Source organism: Mirounga leonina, unplaced genomic scaffold (assembly GCF_011800145.1).
Source record: "Mirounga leonina isolate KUSES-001 unplaced genomic scaffold, KU_Mleo_1.0 Mir_353, whole genome shotgun sequence".
Classification (NCBI taxonomy): domain Eukaryota; kingdom Metazoa; phylum Chordata; class Mammalia; order Carnivora; family Phocidae; genus Mirounga; species Mirounga leonina.
In genome coordinates, this window is record NW_023270699.1 from 1,703,789 (window position 1) to 1,721,637 (window position 17,849).

Consider the following 17,849-nt stretch of genomic DNA (forward strand, 5'->3'; position numbering starts at 1 on the left):
GAGGAACAGGGCTCGAGAAGGAAGTGTATGACCTAGGGCCAAGCTGATGTGTCAGAAGGTTCCAGAAAGGCAGTATTGCTGGAGAGTGGCCTCCTGTGGGTCAGTGGAGGGGGCAGGGAGTCCTCAGCCTCAGCCTCTGGGCCTGCGGGAGGATCAGGGAAGCTGGGAGTGTCAGGGCTGGGCCTGTTGGAGAAATGTGCTGGCTGCCTGTGTGGAGTACCCATGTGATCAGCAGCCGAGCCTCCCGCAGATCGGGCAGCCTGATGACCTCCGTTCCGGGGCTTTACCAGTCGGATTGCCTCGGGGCCAGTCTTTTTCTCCACTCCTGCTAGCCCAGGCTTTGTTGGGTTCTGTTAGTTAGCCCAGCAAAGCACCCTGCTGAACGTTTATTTCAGCGCATGACTGTTGTTCTCCTAATTTACTTCCAGTGTGTGTGTGTGTGACGTTTCCGAGGCAGCTGTCTGCACTGTGTAGGGAACGGTTGGGTCTGGATTGAGTTGTAAGCACAGATGTGGAGTGGGGACTTTTTACCATAATAGATGGACAGGATGCCAAAATTCTGTCTCTCTCAGGGGCTAGCGGATGTGTGCGTAATGCAGCGGTGTGTCAGGAGTGGCCCTGATTGATTGACCCCTCTGTTACTCGTAGTGCCCTGGAGTTCGGAGAGGTGTGTGGAGGCCCTCCTGCGTGAGTGGGCTGTCCTTTGGTGACTTTAACTTGTTTCCTCATCAGGGAATTAGACCAGAGCTGTTGCTGTAGTATTTCAGCTGAAAAGCAGCTGCTTTGGCCGCACGGCGTTCCACTCACTGTAATTCGGTGGGAAGCTGCCTGTCCTTTGCTTTGGCTCATAGTAATTACCTCTGTCTGGTGGATACAACCCAGGTCCTTGGTGGGTGGTAGTGGGCTGCTGTCTCTCTCCTCAGCAGCAAGTTCAAAGGGGAGGAATGATGTGCTGTGAGGGTGCTTATCCCCCAGGTATCCCGGGGGTCTGCGTTTGCCTTTCCTCGGAGAGGGGCACTGTGGGAGCAGTGAGCGCTCCCCATTCAGAGTATGTGCTCAGTGTGGGATTTTTGCTGCTTGTCATACTGTAGGAATGTGACTACACTGTTGACGATGTTGGTCTTCCTTGCAAGGGCATTGGGGTTCTTCAGAGAAACAGAACCCGTAGGGTATCTACAGCTGTGGAGAAAGAGGTGTATTATGAAGGATTGGCTCACGTGATTGTGGAGGCTGGGAAGTCCCATGACCTGCGGTTTGCAGGTTGGAGTCCCAGGAAAGCTGGAATTCAGTCCATGTTGGAAGCACCCGGGACCCAGTGTCTGAGGGCAGGAGAAAATAGGTGTCCCAGCTTCAGCAGAAAGAGTAAATTCCCTATTCCTCTGACTTTTTTGTTCGTTGGGGCCCCTCTATGGATTGGGTGATGCCCTTGCATTGGTGAGGGCAGTATTCTTTATTCGGTCTACCAGTTTGAACGCTGATCCCCTGAAACACCCGGGAATGTTTTACCAGCTACCTGTGCCTCCCGTAGCCCAGGCAGGTTGACACGTAAGTTAACTGTCACAGCAATCCCACGCCAGCAGTTTCTGATGTCTTACTGTGTGTTTGGGAACACGGGGGGGGGGGTGCGTGGGGACACAGGGGACCCAGGGCACACTGAAGATCTGTCGAGGGAGGCTCCAGGAATCACAGCGGCCTCCACAGGCCGTGGAGCCCGCCCTGTGTGTGGGGTAAGACTCCGTCCCAGAGTCTCATCTGTACATCGGGGGTGGGGGGGGGATGACCCTGAGTACCAGCTGCCTGAAGGATGCAAAAGAGCTCTGTTGTGGCCTGTGCAGGTCCCCCCCTGACTGCTCCTCACGAAGGGCACTGGATTTGGAGGGGGGCTTGCTGTTCCTCGCCTGCCCGTCTCCTGTTGTAAGGGGTTACAGCATGTATACAGATGGTGCCTGTTATCTGTGCATACAGATGGTCCCCGACTTACATGGGTTTGATGTAAGATTTTTCTTCTTCGTGGTGATGCGAAAGGGACATGCATTCAGGAGAACCAGTGCTTGGAATTTGGGGTGTGGGTCTTTGCCCAGGCTAGCGATGTGCGGTCCTGTCCTGGGGCTGGGCAGCCCCGCGGTCTCACAGCCGTTCTGTCAGTCACTTTGGGTACAGTATTCGGTCAGTTACAGAGCTATTCAACACTCTCTCGTAAGACAGGCTGCGTGCGAGCTGATTCTGCCCAGGTGTCGGCCAACGGAAGTGTTCTCAGAACGTTTAAGGTTGGCCAGGTGTATTAACTGGATTTTTGATAGGCTGTTTTCCACTTACAGTGAGTTTCTTGGAATGTAACCCATCCTAAATCAAGGAAGGGCTGTACAACACTCATCGCTCTTTTGTTTCTACTGAGATAGGAAGATAAGCGGGACTTTTTGTCTGACGACCTTTGCACCCTTGTTTCTCGTGTGAAGCTAGTGAAGTAGGTGCTCTGTCACCGAGCAGGGCGGGCTTGGTGTTTGCTGTTTGCGGAGGGGCCGGCTGGCCGGTGCCGCCCTCTGGCCTGAGGTGTGACACATGCACAGTGAGTGTGTGCTTCCTCGTTTTTTTACTTTTACAAAACAGATCTCTTTACACGCGCTAGTGCGTGTCCTCTGTCCCTGAATGGGCTCCCCTGAATCCTGAGGACACAATGTGATGAGGGGCCCGGGCTGGCGTATCCGAACACAAGGATCTTCTTCTTTTGGTCTTTTCATTTAATTTTCAAAGGGAACGATACGTCAAGTTTTCTAATCATTGGTAAATGGACTCTCAGAGATTTCCAGTCCTGGGACTTCCAGAGTCAGGATGTGGACACTTAGTGTTAGACTGGGCAACTACGAGGGCAGTTTTTACTTCTCTCTGGCGATCGGTGTGTGGTTTTCTGTGCCCCGGTCTTTGAAGCAGGAGGAAGGGGGTAATGTATGTTGGTCAGATGATAAGGTGTTTCTGGAGGGAGGGAATGGAGCAACCTTCCCCAGCGCTGCCCCGTTTTCAGGAGTGCTGCCTAACCGAGGCTTCCGCCTGTGTTGACAGCTGCCTGGTGCTTGGCGGCAGAGGGGGCAGGAGGAGGGCTGGTCTCCACGGACTCTTGCTCTCTAGTCCAGAGGCCCTGGGGTGGACGAGCTTGATGTGTATCGTGGAGCTTAGTTCACACGAGTCCAGCTCTCAAAAAGACTTTAAAAAGGAAAAAAAAATCCCCATGAAAAAGTTCCTGTCCGCCCTGCTCCCTGTGGCCACTCAGTTCAGATCAATGAGAAGTACGTCTTTTCTTGCAGAATTTTTCAAGAAGGACTTGAGAGGGTGTGTCAGCAGCTCTGCAGATTTTCAGTGGCTCCCTGCCTACCTCTTTGTTTAGAAAAATGTCAGAGCTGCAAAAAGTTGAAGGAATAAATAGCACAGTGAACTTGCAGATGCCTCTCTGTTCTCCAGCACTTCCTGTTTGCTTTGCCCCTCCCTCCCCATGTCTGCTTGTTACTGTTTTACCCAAACCGTCTGAGAGTTGGTTGTCTGTGGCCCTGCGCCCCGAAATTCCTCAGGGTGGGCCTCCCGAGGTGAGGGCGTTCTTATACACAGTTGGGGCTGTACCGAGCGAAGTCTGGATGGTTAGCATTGGTGCGCTCCTCGAACACCACGACGTAGCAGAGGGTTTCTGTGCTCTCTTCACCAGTCGTCCCAGTAACGTCCAGCTCCATTCATCTGGAACACCTCCTCCCTGTGCTGTCAGAAAACAAGTTTGTGGAAGGCCCCTCGGTTGGTCTCGTCTGGTGTTGTCTAACTTGGATTCTGGTGCATTTGAACAGGATTCACCCACACGTGGCTGCGTCCTTCCCCCTGCACCCCTGGGGGCACCTGCCAGCATTTTGTCCCATTGCCCTGTCCTTATCATGGTGGTACTTTGATTACTTCTTCATAAGTGATTGAACTGGGGGGGAGGAGCTTTGAGACCGTAAGTGTCCTGTCACCTCACAGACGGGCACAGTGGTCTCAGCGTCCAGATTTACCAAGGTGATTGCAGAATGGTGGGTCTTCACCCATTGCTTCTCCTTGGCTGCTTGACCTTCCCTCTGTTTGTTCCATGTCCAGGTGGAGTCCTGGACCATTCAAGAGGCTAGAGTTCATTACAGTCAGTCACTTTGATTTGTCATTGTCCCCATTTGGCAAGGAGGACCCCACCCCCTTCACGTGGGCATCTGGTCTTTTTGTCATTTACCCCTAAGTTGGTGCCACTCTGACGCAGTAGTCTGTCCGAGGCCCATCTTGTCCTTTCTCTGTCCCAGTACCAGGATCCGCTGTTTCTCCCAGGAGTCCTGGCTCCGTTTGGTAGGGGAACAGTGTCTAGAAACTAAGGCCCCTGTACGGCCAGGTGTTGTCCTGCGGGCCCCTCGGTGGACAGAGTGGGACGGAGCCCCAGGCGCCAGTGCCCGGTCGCTGTCGTCGGCCACCGTGACCCTGCGGTGCTTGCAGAAGTCGAGGTGCGTCACGGCTTGTCCGTTCTCCTTCCCGTCGCGGAGCTAAGTCAGGTGTGTTGTGAGAGCAGCGCTTGGCAGGAGGCGTCGGCACACCGCCGGGGCGCTGGGAGGGGCTGGCCGGCGGTGGCTGCTGCGGGGCAACATGTGACCACCAGGCTGTCGCTGTGTTGGAAATAGAGCAGGGCTGTACTCGGTTGGCGGAATGGAGGAGAGTCAGACCCCCTGGCACCCCGGCCGCTTCACGGCGCCAGGCCCCTCTGTGCGCGCCCTGCTCCGCGGCATGCCCACCCCTCGGGATGTCCCCCTCACGTTCTGCTGGGTCTCCTCTGTCCACGGGGCGTCCCGTACCCTCCGCTTAGGCTTCGTGAGGCCATCACTGCGCATGTCACGAACTAGAGGTTAACATGTGTCTTCCTTTCTCTTTCGAGATGAATTTTATGTCCGACGAAATGCAGGGTCTTAGGTGTGCCGTGGGGTGAGTGGTACCTGTGTCACCCTGGCCCCTGTCAAGCTGCTGGAACGTGCCCATCTCTCCCGAAGGTTCAGGGCACCGCTGCCCCTTTCCCAGCATAGAGGAGTTGATCCAGGGCTGCGCGTCCAGGGAATCCAGCAGGATGGTCTTTGTGTCAGGTTTCCATGGGCCCCCATAATGTTCCTAAGATTCGTCCGTGTCCTCTGCATATGATGCACTTCCTCTCCTGGTTAGGTACTGTTCTGTTGTATGACCGCACCTGTTAGCCCATCCTTCTGTGCTTGGGCATCTGGGCTGTTTGCAGCATTTTGCTGTTATTATAAAGGTGGTAGGGTGGTCAATTGGTCAAGCATCTGCCTGTGGCTCAGGTCCTGATCCCAGGGTTCTGGGATGGAGCCCACCCCCCCATGGGCTCCGTGCTCCACAGGGAGCCTGCTTCTCCCTCGCCCTCTGCTCCCCCCATGTGTGCTCGCTCGAGCTCTCTCTCTCAAATAAATCTTTAAAAAAAAAATGTTGCCATGAACATTTCTCTACAAGTCTTCCTGGGGGCTTATGTTCTGATTTTCTTGAGTGAAATACTTGAGTGGGGTTGCTGAGTCCTAGGGGAGACGTAGGTGGAACCCTTTTGCGCTCCCATCCACACTGCGTGAGACTTCCCAGTTGCTCTCTGTCTGCGCCAACACTTAGTGTTGCCAGTCTTTTTAATGTTAGTCATTCTGGTGGGTGTAAAGTGGTATCTGGCTATGACTTTAAGTTGCAATTCCTGGTGACTAATGGGGTTGCACACAGAGCTCTTTTCCAAAGTATGTGTGTATGTTTTGAGTCATGGGGTGTGGTAAATCGCAGCCTGATAGGGGATGCGCATGTTTTATTCATACCCTAGTTCTTTACTTCTGATTAGCTTGAGCTCCAGAGCTGTTAGCTGTGTGGGGTTTAACCCCTTCGTGGGTGAGGAGTGGCCAGAGCCGCGGAGTGCCCTGCAGGATTGGCATCTGCTGATTCCGGCGGGCTTCTCCTGCAGGGCTTGGGGGGGACTGGCAGGGCCAAGGCCTGGCTTTTGTCTTGTGGGCCTGGCATTGCTGTGGCCTTTGGTTCCGAAGAGAGTGTGTGCTGAGGAGCCAGGGGGCCTGGGCGCTCATCTCCTCTTCCCTGGAGGCACTGCCTTTGTGTGCCGAGGCCTGTTTCCTGCACGACCCCTTGCAGATAGGAGCCTTGGTGCTGTGTCTGCGTCCTCCCGGGGGCCCAGTGGGTGCTCCCTGAAGGCGGGCTGCCAGGAGAGGATGTGTGGCTCTGGGGTTGGGAGTGGAGCCTGTCCCCCTCCCCCGCAGCCTTCCTAAGCGCGTGTGTGCCTTGCCTGACTCTCTCTGATGTGTGTTCGTCCCCACAGCTTGCTCTCAGAACACTAACAGAACCTGTGAGGAGTGCCTGAAAAATGTCTCCGTAAGTAGCACGGCCACCTCCTTGGCCCCGGGGGCTCTTGTGTGCGTGACGGTGACCCATTGCCGCTGCCTGAATTGCTCCCCACAAAAGAGAACCATCCTCCTAGCGAGCTCCTGTGGCTTTCAGTAACACGGTTATGACATGGTTGTAAACATGGGAAACTAGACATGGGAAACTTGCGTTATGTGAAAATGGAGGATTTGCCAAAAGTTCACCGGGACCAGGCCGCTGACGTGGAGGGTGTTCTCCGACGGCCAGAGCAAAGAGGGTTGACTGCTGTTCGCTGAGCGTGCTCTGAGCGTGGCGAATGCGCCATGTAGCTCTGGGAGAGCCCGGGCTTCTTCCTCACGTTTGTAATGGACTTGCACCCTGGCCTGGGACACAAATACCTGATTTCCCATCCTTTTGAAGAGCTCAGAGAAGACTCTGTAAGACGGTTACCTTCAGGATTCAAAGTACCAAGTGCGAAGCCCTGACCTGAGGACCCATGACGGCTACCCGAGCACACGTCTGGGCCGCCATGTGCGCCTGGTGCCGGGAGTGCTTGAGTGGCCGGGGGCGGGGGGGGGTGTCTGGTGCCATCTCTGCACCTGCATCGCCCCTGGTGTTCTTAGGGACTCAGACAGGAGTGTCTGTGAGGTGCCCTCCAGCCCTGAGGTTCTGGGCTGGTGCCTTTGAGCCTTAATGCACTTTTTTTTTTTTTTTTTTTAAGAATTTATTCACTTGAGAGAGAGAGGATGAGCAGGGGAGGGGCAGAGGGAGAGAGAGAAGCAGATTCCCCACTGAGCAGGGAGCATGACACGGGGCTCGATCCCAGGACCCTGAGATCATGTCCTGAGCTGAAGGCGGACGCTTCACAGACCTAGGTGCCCCCAGATGCACTGTCTTTAAGACGGCCAGGCACCCCATGCAGTTGGAGAGGTCACAGTGTTTTCCAAGGTCACTTAAGTCCACTGACAAGGACTTACTGAGCTCCTCCTGTGGGCCCGCTGGGTCCCGCCTGCCCTCCTGCAGACGAACTGAGACAGGCACCCCAGCTGAGTGTGTTGGGTGCTGCTGATGGGAAGGCGATGGGGAGGTGGGGCGATGGTGAGTGGGTTGCTCAGGGGAGGCCATGTGGGGGAGGGGAGGGCACACATGCTTGGGGGAAGAATGTTCTGGGCGGAAGAAGTGGCTGTGCAAAGACTCTGGGCAGGGAGCCACCTGGCAGCTTTCAGGACATGCACGGAGGCCAAGGGGCTGGGCAGGGTGCCTGGTGGGAGAGGGTTTTGAGTAACCTCAGCCCTCGTGGTCCAGCTGGGGTGGAGCTGATGGGGTGCGGTGGGGGCTGAGGCCTTCCAGTCTGTCACCTGAGGGCGAGCAGGAGGTGTGGTGGGGCTCAAATCCCGGGCAGTCCGATTTTGGGTGCGTATGTTGCATTTCTGACGTTTGTCGAACATCGTCTCTTTCAGTGTCTTTGGTGCCATACCAACAAGGCGTGCTTGGACTACCCGGTGAGCAGGATCCTGCCGCCCAGCTCCCTTTGTAAGCTGAGCTCTGCACGCTGGGGCGTTTGCTGGGGTAAGTCTTCGTTTTCATGGGGTTCTCGCAAAATCTGTGCTGTTTTGGAAAGTCTGGTTGTGCTCAGTGAACGTAAGCTGCCGGAACGCGTGCTCTCTGCAGGAAGTCAGGAAGCCAGTGAGAGAGTGTGCTTCCTGGGAGGGCTGCTGGCAGTCCCTGGGGTCTGGAGGCCCAGCTGCAGGACCATCAGCCTCGGCTCTGCACCGGGTCCCTCTGCATCCCGGGATGGCGGAGGGCAGAGTGTGCGTTTGGGGACTGTTTCTGGGTGTGTCGGCACACGGTGTCTCGGCTGCATCTGTGTGCTGGGAGTCCTGCTCAGCATGGTCAGGCCCTTCTTTCCTGACTTGTCCCTTTCTGTCTGCAGATGGTGGGTTTTCCAGGCACTCTCTCTGTGGGTCTGTTAACCCTTTGTGAGACCCCAGAGAGACCAGTCCTGGACCAGGGAGCCCAGGGCATTCTGAGCCTGAGCTGTTAAGGTGTTCTTAAGATGAGGCATGACTTTTTTTTTTTTTTAATGTTTTGTTTATTTATTCATGAAAGTCAGAGAAAGAGAGAGAGAGGCAGAGGCAGAGGGAGAAGCAGGCTCCCCGCCTAGCAGGGAGCCCGATGCGGGACTCGATCCCAGAACCCTGGGATCATGACCTGAGCCGAAGGCAGACACTTAACCATCTGAGCCACCCAGGCGCCCCGAGGCATGACTTCTAATGAAGCGCACATGCTGTTTCCCTGTCCTCGTAGACCCTCGTGTCTAACAGACACACACATGTGCGTACACCTACAGCTGTTCAGGGAGTGGAGTGAGGTTTTAACACACGTAGACAGGTAACCTCTGCTCAGCACTCGCAGCCTGACCGGGTCAGGACCCCGTGTCAGCCCCTGGAGCGACTTTCCATCAGCACAGGTGAGTGCTGCCCATGCTGCCCTTCCCCTAAAGGAAATCACGTGCTGTTTGTCCGACTTTCCATGCAGTCGCGTGTCTGAGACTCCTCTGTGTCCCGGCCCATCTGTCCGGCGGCTGCTCAGTGCCCTGCAGGCGTCCACGCGGACGTCCCAGTGCTGCTGTAAACGTGCTCGTGGGGCCGGCTGCCCACACTCACTTCCACTGTGCGTGTACTGAGGAGCACCGTCACGGGGTCGCCGCGCGTAGTAGGTCTGCAGGCGTTTTCCCAGAGTGGCATTGCCAGTTTACGCTCCTCCAGGTGGTGCGGGCGTTCCCGTTGTCCCATGTCCCTGCCAACACTCGGGGTAATCAGTCATCTTCATTTTAGTCCATCTGGTGGGTGTGAAGGGGTATCTCGTTGTGGTTTTAATTTGCATTTCTCTGATGACTAATGATGTTGAGCACCTTTCAAGTGGGGTCACTTTTGATAATTCTGTGCAATGAAGTTCCTGCTTTGGGGCCGTGGGGCTGGCTGAACGCCTGGCACGGGACAGATGAGAGCCACAGCGTGGGGGGCGGGGAGCAGGGAGCAAGCAGGGACTGTGGGAGGCAGGCTCTGCAGTCAGGACAGGTGGCCTGCTTCCTAACAGAAGGTGCACGTGGTGTCGTTCATGCCGGGGCTGCATGGAACTGAAGCCTGCCACTCGGATCGGTGGGGATGCTCCGGGTCCCCGTGTGCACTGAGGAGGGTTGGGAAGGCGCATTGGGCTGAGGGCGTATTGGCCTTCTCTGTGGGAACAGAATGGGCAGGGGGCTTGTGCTTGTGCCGTCTGGGGAGCCCGGGAGGGCCCCCAGCCCCCGCTCGATGTCAGGGCAGCACGTAACTGTAATTCCAGACCTCACGCCATGGGTGCTCTCTGTTCTGACAACTTTAGAATCATCTTATCCAGCTCTGGGCAAAATCGTTTTGGGGTTTTAACTGTAATTACATGTTCGATTGGAGAAACATGAAGTCTTTAGGATGTTACCCCATTGGCAGAAGCAGGTGTCCCTGCCCCACTCAGGTCACCCTCATGGCCTCAGGCTCTGTAGCTTTTACGTGGAAGGCTCATGGGAATGGGGGCCTGCAGTGTTTTTCCCCATTGTGATCGGGATTTCTGTATTTTTTTGTTTTAAGATTTTATTTGTTTGACACAGACACACACAGAGAGAGGGTGAGAGCGAGCACAAGCAGGGGGAGCGGCAGAGGGAGAGGGAGAAGCAAACGCCCCGCCGAGCAGGGAGCCCGATGCGGGACTCGATCCCAGGACCCCCGGGTCATGACCTGAGCTGAAGGCAGATGCTTAACTGAGCCACCCAGGTGCCGCATGGGATTTCTGTATTTTTAACTGGTTTTAGCTGCTAGTCAGAAAAGCTGTTTTGGAGGGGCAGACATATTTCTGAGCCAGGTGTCTTGCTGATCTGATTGGTTTTTAAAGTGGATTGTTTGCAAGTTCTGTCGTCAAAACCCACTGCCATCCGCTTGTGAAGGTCTTTTCTGATGTTGTTGCCGTCGTGACTGCTTGGTGTGCTGGCTCTTCCAGAACAGGAGGAGAAACCACATGACTGTAGCTCAGAAGGCATTTCATCAGATGTGACCCTGATTCTGATCGTCAGCGTAGGTGCACAAACTGGAGGCCAGCCTGTGGGGCTCGCGGCCAACCTGTGTGGAGTGCTCGGCTCTCGGCGGCGGCCTCCCTGTGCCCACCCGCCGCCCCCGGCGGAGCTCGCTCCCGAAACTGCCTCGGTGGCCGTCTGAACGGGGCGAGTGGACACATTTGCAAGAGCACTCTCAGGGCTCTTTGATTGGCTCTGGTTCGAATTAAATAGAGAACTCTTGGCGGGTTTGGCTTTATAAATCCTTCAGAGAAGTCAGAAAGAATCGTGAAGCTTGTTTTAACTACTTGTCTCAGGAGTTGGCTCTTGACGGGGAATCATAAAATCGTTGGCAGCTGATGAGGCAGCCGTCTTCAGGCCCTGTGGGCGGTGCCAGGGCTCCATGGTCCCTCCTCTCTGCCTGCTGGGGTCAGAAGTTGTCCTGGGGAAGTAAATGCAGGTGACCTTGAACAGCGTAGGGGTTAGGCGCAGGCGCGCTGACGCCCCGGGCACTTGAAAATCTGCATGTGACTTTTTTTTTAAATTTTATTTTATTGTGTTATATTAGTCACCATACATTACATCATTGGTTTTTGATGTGGTGATCCATGATTCATTCTTCTCGTATAACACCCAGTGCTCCATGCGGAACGTGCCCTCTTTAATACCCATCACCAGGCTAACCCATCTCCCCCACTCCCCTCCAGAACCCTCAGTTTGTTTCTCAGAGTCCATTGTCTCTCATGGTTCATCTCCCCCTCTGATTCTCCCCCCCTTCATTTTTCCCTTCCTTTTCCTAATGTCCTCCATGTTATTCCTTATGTTCCACAAATAAGTGAAACCATATGATAATTGACTTTCTCTGCTTGACTTATTTCACTTAGCATAATCTCCCCCAGTCCCATCCATGTTGATGTAAAAGTTGGGTATTCATCCTTTCTGTTGGCTGAGTAATATTCCAGTGTATATATGGACCACATCTTCTTTATCCATTCGTCTGTTGAAGGGCATCTCAGCTCCTTCCACAGTTTGGCTATTGCGGACATAGCTGCTGTGAACATTGGGGTACATCTGCATGTAACTTCTGATTTCCTGGAAACTGAACTGCTGCCAGCCTGCCGTGGACTGAAGGCTTGCTGGTAACAGCAGTCGAGGTGCACGCGTGCGTGTGTGTGTGTGTGATGTGCACCACGTGCTGTGTTCTCAGGGAAGTAGGCTAGAGAGAGGGAAACGTTAGTGAGAACGTCATCAGGAAGAGAAAGTGCACATACAATATCGTCCTGGATTTGGGGAACCCACGCCCACAGATTCGTGGACCCAGACGGTTCAGACTGTGCTCGAGGGCCTGCGGTGTCATGCTATGGACTTGGGTTTAGGGATTGGATAAGCTGCCCCAGGCTTCAGTTCCATTTCCAGAGTTCCACAGAGTCTAAAAGTGTGTCAGGAGAGAGTGTGCGCCCAGCGGGCACTCTCCTTCCTGTGTCTGCTTGGTTCACGGACCCCAGGCTTGCCGTGGGGAGAAACGCCGCCCCGTGTGTGGCCTGGGCCGTGGCAGTTGATTGAGAAATCGCTCACAAGTCACACACCTGCACTGAGCAGAGACCTCGGGGCAGGCAGCTCTAGGACTGCGGGGGGCTGCTTTGGGCTCCCCGCGCCCCGTCCTGACTCCCTGACTCCCGGCGGACCTTGCAGTGAACTTCGAGGCGCTGATCATCACGCTGTCGGTGGTGGGGGGGGCCGTCCTCCTGGCCGTGGCCGTCTGTTGCACCTGCTGCTGCTGCCGGAAGAACAGGAGCCGGAAGCCGGATAAGAGCGAGGAGAAGGCGGCACGGGAACGCGAGGAGCGCAGGATCCGGCAGGAGGAGAGGTGAGGCCCCGGGTCACTGGGGCGTCCCTGGGGCACGGGGCCCTGCCAGGCCACGGGGAAGTTCCTCCTGCGGCCCAAGTTCTCTCCAGCTTTGGACAGACTGTGGGTCGTGCGCCGGGTTTGTGGGACAGGGTGTGGGCGCGGCGCGGGTCCTTGTCTCCCGGGCTGCCCTGGGCAGGACAGAGGCCCAGCCGGGGCGAGCCGGGCATCGGGGGCACCTGCCTGCCTGCGCCTGGGGCGGGCCTGCTGCGGCCAGTGTGCGGAGACGCTGTCCTCCCCTGCTGACGGAGCACTTTGGGGAGCTCGGGCCAGGCCAGGGCGGCAGGTGCGGCGGGTCACCAGACCCTGCCTGATGGGAGCGAGATCGTGGCTCAGAGACGTGCTGCCACGTCAGGCCAGCTGCTGGTGGGTGGGCGCTGTCCCCGCAGAGTCATGGCCCCTAAGTAACAACTAACACGTGTACATTCCCAACCTTCTGCAGGACCTAGTGTCCGATTTTCACTCCTCAGTGTGTTTTCTTTACATGAAAAATAGTTTAAGAAATCGTAGTATTTGAATTGTCTTTATTGAAACAAAGATTCACATGACAGGACACTGGAGCGTCCTCAGAAGACAGTGCTGGTCGTCACCCTGCTCGGCCAGGTGGCCACCTGCGCCTGTCCCCAGCCTCTCTGCCGAAGGAAGTGAAGGGTACATTTTTTAATGCTATGTAATAGTTTGCTACTAAATGAGATATCTTTGTTTTTTAGGAGAGCAGAGATGAAATCAAGACATGATGAAATCAGAAAAAAATACGGTAAGCGTTGATGCGATGTCCGTGTCCGTTCCGTTTGGTTGGGAGTTATGCCACACCATGAGATGTGACTGCTGCCCTCGTCCGCCTGTCCGGGCTGAGCGGCTGGGTTGACTCCGTGTGGACTGGAATGAACTAACCCACGAGTGTCTTGAAAAGATGAAGCCTGGGCATATTTTTCTCTCGCCAGACTTCCTAGGACTGCTCGCTCCCGAGGGGGTGGAACTTGGCCGGGCTCCATGTGGCTCCTAGCCTGTCACCCTGTTTGTGTGACGTGGGCTGTGTGTGATGACCACGGGCCTCCCCCGCCTCGCCACCCTCGTGTTCACGTCACTCTCGCCCCTGACTTCTGTGGGCTCAGCTCTCCATGCTGCCCAGGCATTTTGTCTGGTTTGTTTTGGTTTTTGTTTGGAGAGACTGGGGCGGGGGTGACTCATTTTTTACTGTGTGAGAGCATTAAATCTGCTCCCCTGTTGACTTGGCTGTTGGGATTGGGAGACATGAACTCACGGGGCCTCCCCAGTGACCACTACGGGGCCTCCAGCCCTGGGCCACGGCGCTTCCTTTGACCTCATGACCTGAGGATCACATGCTCAGTCAGGTGGACCGGGCAGCTGGGCTGAAGGCGAACTCTGATCGGGAAAATTCCAAAATCTTTACCGACTAACGTATGCATTTAGGAGTTCTCTGTATAGAGGATACTGTTTTCCTGGTATTTTAAGATCCCGAGCACTCAAACAGTCAGTCCCCAAGGCTCAGTTCCCTCTGGCGGGGGCCGCTGGCTGCATGCCCCCACCCCCATCCACACCGGCCTCCTCTACTATCAGGCCCTTGTGCTGGGTCGCCTTAGGCTGGGGGTGACCCTGCCAGCCTCCAGGTGTTGATTCCAAGGCACAGGGCTGCCCCGACTGCCCCTCCTCCCGCTGCTGGGTCTCCTACGTTTAAGGCGAGATGTCCGGCCACTGAGACAGCCTTCTGTGATTGGCTCCTGCCCCTCAGCCTCCCCTTGGTGCCACTCCTCTCCTGGCCAGCCTGGCGTGTCCCCCTTGCTGCCCTTGGCACTCGCCCTGGGGTCCGGTGCTCATTCCCTGCGTAGGTGGTGATAGACTCTGTGTGGGTGACATTCCCTATCCAGCAGTCTTGGCGCGGTGCCCTCTCTCCCCAGTGCCCACTGAGCATCCGCTGCCCTCAGCTGGGGCCCCTTGGTTTTCCACGACATTGAAAAGTGCAGAAAGGAGCTTGTTGGCATCTGATTAACAATATAAATACGAGGCAAGAGACGTGTCACACAGACTCACACCCAAGTGCCTTTACTGCCAAGCGCAAGTAGCTTTCAGCTTCCCCTTTGTCCGGTTGTGTGCGGGGTTGTGTGCGGGGCCTGGCGGTGGCTCAGGCTGGGCTCCTGGCCCAGGGGCGGTCTCCGTAACAGTGCCCTGGGGCACTTCCTTCCTACCGTTTTGATGGTTCCTGTGGCCCTTAATTGCACTGATAAAACCAACTCATGCCTGTTTACACAAAGCCCATAGAGTGGACTGGACTTTGGAAAGACTCAGCTGGTGGAAGAATCCCCAGGGGGCTCCGAGGGGGCCGGGGACAGGCACACGCTGCAGTTAACACACACAATACACGTGTGGATGAAACCCTTCTTGTGGTTTTAGAAGGTGTTTGATTTCCTGATCACAAAACACTTTCTCCCGCTCTGAACTAGACATGGAGCTAGGAGCTGTTTTGCTTTGTCTTTTCCCAACGCAACTGGTGTATTTGTCATTTGGCATCTGAACGCCCTTTACCAAAACCACCGTGGGCTTCCTCCCGAGGCCTGAGGCACGCCGTCCTCCTCCGCAGACGGACCAGCAGCCCCGCACCCCCAAAATCTCCTGCAGCAAGTAGCTGTGTTGCAGTGGCTTGGGGGGTGTTGGTTTGTGGTACAGGGTTCTGAAGAGAGGGAGAGATTGTGTGGGCGCCTGCTCTGCGAGGAGAGCTCCTCGTCTTCGGGTATTCAGCACCGAAGATCTATGACCAGGTACATCGCACTAGCTACGTCAGGATGCTCGACGGTGAGATTGCCGGTCACCTCGCTCTAAGTCCGCCAACATTATAAGGACATGTAAAGTAGGATGGTTTTGTGAGTCACCTGTGGTTTGACATTCAAAACGATGAAGTGTCGTGCTCAACCCTGCGCAGACACCGTTTCTCTTAAGGCCTCAGTGGGTCTTCGCGTAGAGCTCAGTTGTCCTGCTCTCTTGCATCTCGTTTGCTGTCCTGTGAGTGCATTTATAACCAGGGCTGTTTTGTTCCAGGTTTGTTTAAAGAAGAAAACCCATATGCCAGGTTTGAGAACAACTGAGAGCGCACCCCGCCCCGGGACGCGGCGCCAGTCAGCGGAGCCCCTGCCCCGCCGAGGCGGGCCTGCCGAGAGCACAGCGCGCGGCCGCCCGCACACCTGCGAGCTTCTGTCCCCTTCTCTGTATCTCTACTCGGTCACTCGAGACGCTAAGCCTGTCGGGGGGTGGGGGTTGGTTTTGGTTTGGTGGTTAATTTGAGGAGGAAAGACAAACATTGCACCACTGTCTCAGTCGGTAAGCCACCTGCAGGCGGAGCCGCCCACCTCTCCCTCCGTGCCGGCGGCGGGCTGCCCCCGGCGGGGCAGGAAGGGCGCCTGTCACCCGGCCGCTGCCCCGTGAGCCCAGCGGCGTCTCCGCGCGGCGCGCTGACTCGGGACGCGCTCTCACCCCAGCCGCGCGGAACAGCACCGAGGGGCGTCCTGCTCACCTTGGGTCTGTGTTGCGTTTCATTTCATTTTAAATAATCCTTGGATTTCCTTCCTCCACCTAAAACATTTCACCAAAAAACTTCACTTATTGGACAGTTTTAAATTTTCATTTGTATCTACCAGAACATCACGGTCTTCTCCCAGGGAAGACTTGAGTAACCAATGAAGCTTGAAAGCCGCCTCTCCGGGGCCCCGCAGCACTGATGTGGAGCCGCGGGGCCCGGGGAGGCCGCCACCGCCCTGCTCTCACCTTCCTGCCCCTTGACAGCGGGTGTCAGGCCATGTGTGCAGCGCACGAGCCTCTCGTGCCTGTCAGGCTGGCTGCACCGCGGTCACTGAGGGGCCTGGGTTGTCCCCAAAGAGGGAGGGACCGAGCACCGCGGCCCCCCTGCGGGGCTCTGCCCACCGGGGAGGCGGGTGTCCAGGTCGGCGGGAGGGATTTCCGCGTGCTTGTCAGACCAGCCCCGTCCTGGAAGCGTGCTCCTGGGGGCGTGTGGTGAGAATCCTGCAGAGGCAGCTTCTCGGGAGGCTGTCCGTGGCCTCCAGGCACACCCCACCGTGGCTTCTGTGGCCGTTCCGTCCCTTTCAGATCGAGATCTAGGACGGCAGTGAATAGACCAAGCGCTTCGTGTGAGCGGGGGCCGCAATGATGGGGACCTGTGTGAACAGCCTGCCTTCAGTCTGGAAATAGGCCCAGGTGCCACCCTGCTTCGGAGTAGGAAGACGTTTAGCTTCGGGAAAGCGGGTCGACAGGCACCTACAGAAACGACGTATTCGGCTTTCGTGCTTGTGACCCTGCAGAGACCGCTGTCTCAGGCGTCCAGTCAGGTGCCCGCCACGTCGGCCTGTGCTGTCCTGGAATTTCCACAAGCTGGGAAACTAACCTCTACGAACTCTGTTACTATCTTTCTGACTTCTTGGGCATTTGATAGCAATTTAAAGTACTATGAAACATTCCCAAGTATTTTATAGCAGCCTGCACAGTTTGTCTTACTGTTTATTCATAAGAGAAACTTTGTAACAGACTTCAGCAACCTTAGTATTAACGCAGTAGTATTCCGTAAGCTCGTGCTGTGTCTTGATTCTGGGTTGCTGAGCTCCCCGTTCTTCCATACCGTGTATGTAATCCCATCACGGGGTCCTGAGCCCACACCAGGCCGTCCGGAGGGCTGTCGTAGTCCCTACGCTTTTTTCTGAAATAGTCCTAAGAGCAGCCATATATTGTAACCTCAAGGAAACCAGGAAGCTCGGAGTGCCTTAATTTTAACCAGTTTCCGAAAAATGGTTTAATACACACTTTGTTGAATACACTTCGTGTCCTCGTGTCTCATTTCGCTGTGGTGTTAGCATGATTACTTGGAGAGCAGTGGGTAGACTTTCTACGTAGAGACTTTTTTTTTTTAAAGATTTTATTCTAGAGAGAGCGAGTGAGAGTGCGGGCGGGTGGGGTGGGCGCAGAGGGAGAGAGTTCCAACCAGACACCACACCTAATGTGGAGCCTGTCATGGAGCCCGACGCGGGGCTCGATCCCATGCCCCTGAGATCATGACCTGAGCTGAAACCAAGAGTCAGACGCTGAACCAACGGCGCCACCCAGGTGCCCTTCCACATAGAGACCTTTGACCCGTCCCAGGTGTGTGAGCAATCCCAGCTTCGGTACCATGGCCAAGGGGGCAACTGCCGCGTCCTCAAGTTGCCTGTTACCCACCCCCCAACAGCTGTTTGCTGTCCAGCCAGAGACTCGGGCTGGTTTTCTGCCCCCACACCCCCACACCCCCAGCGCTGCTTTCCTTCTGCTTAGCGGGAGTCATACAGAGAATGGGGAGAAAGCAGTTTTGCCTTGAGCCTCGTGTCCCTGGCTGTAACTGCCGGCAGACTCCCGCCTCCCCAGGGTGGGGGTCTGCAGTGCCTGGCTGCTGGGGAGCACCGGTACCTC

The 17,849-nt window shown here is 55.9% G+C and overlaps 1 protein-coding gene across 1 annotated transcript in view; it reads left to right on the forward strand.

Annotated features, from left to right (window-relative positions):
- The window catches only part of PTTG1IP (PTTG1 interacting protein), a 17,910-nt gene extending 687 nt beyond the window's left edge, over positions 1-17,223 (forward strand). Inside the window, exons 2-6 of the mRNA XM_035030045.1 lie at positions 6,353-6,405; positions 7,857-7,965; positions 12,173-12,347; positions 13,097-13,143; positions 15,441-17,223. Of these exons, the coding sequence (XP_034885936.1) occupies positions 6,353-6,405; positions 7,857-7,965; positions 12,173-12,347; positions 13,097-13,143; positions 15,441-15,487 (431 nt within the window). The 3' untranslated portion in view covers positions 15,488-17,223. The remainder of the gene's footprint in view (positions 1-6,352; positions 6,406-7,856; positions 7,966-12,172; positions 12,348-13,096; positions 13,144-15,440) is intronic.
- The last annotated feature ends 626 nt before the right edge of the window (positions 17,224-17,849 follow it).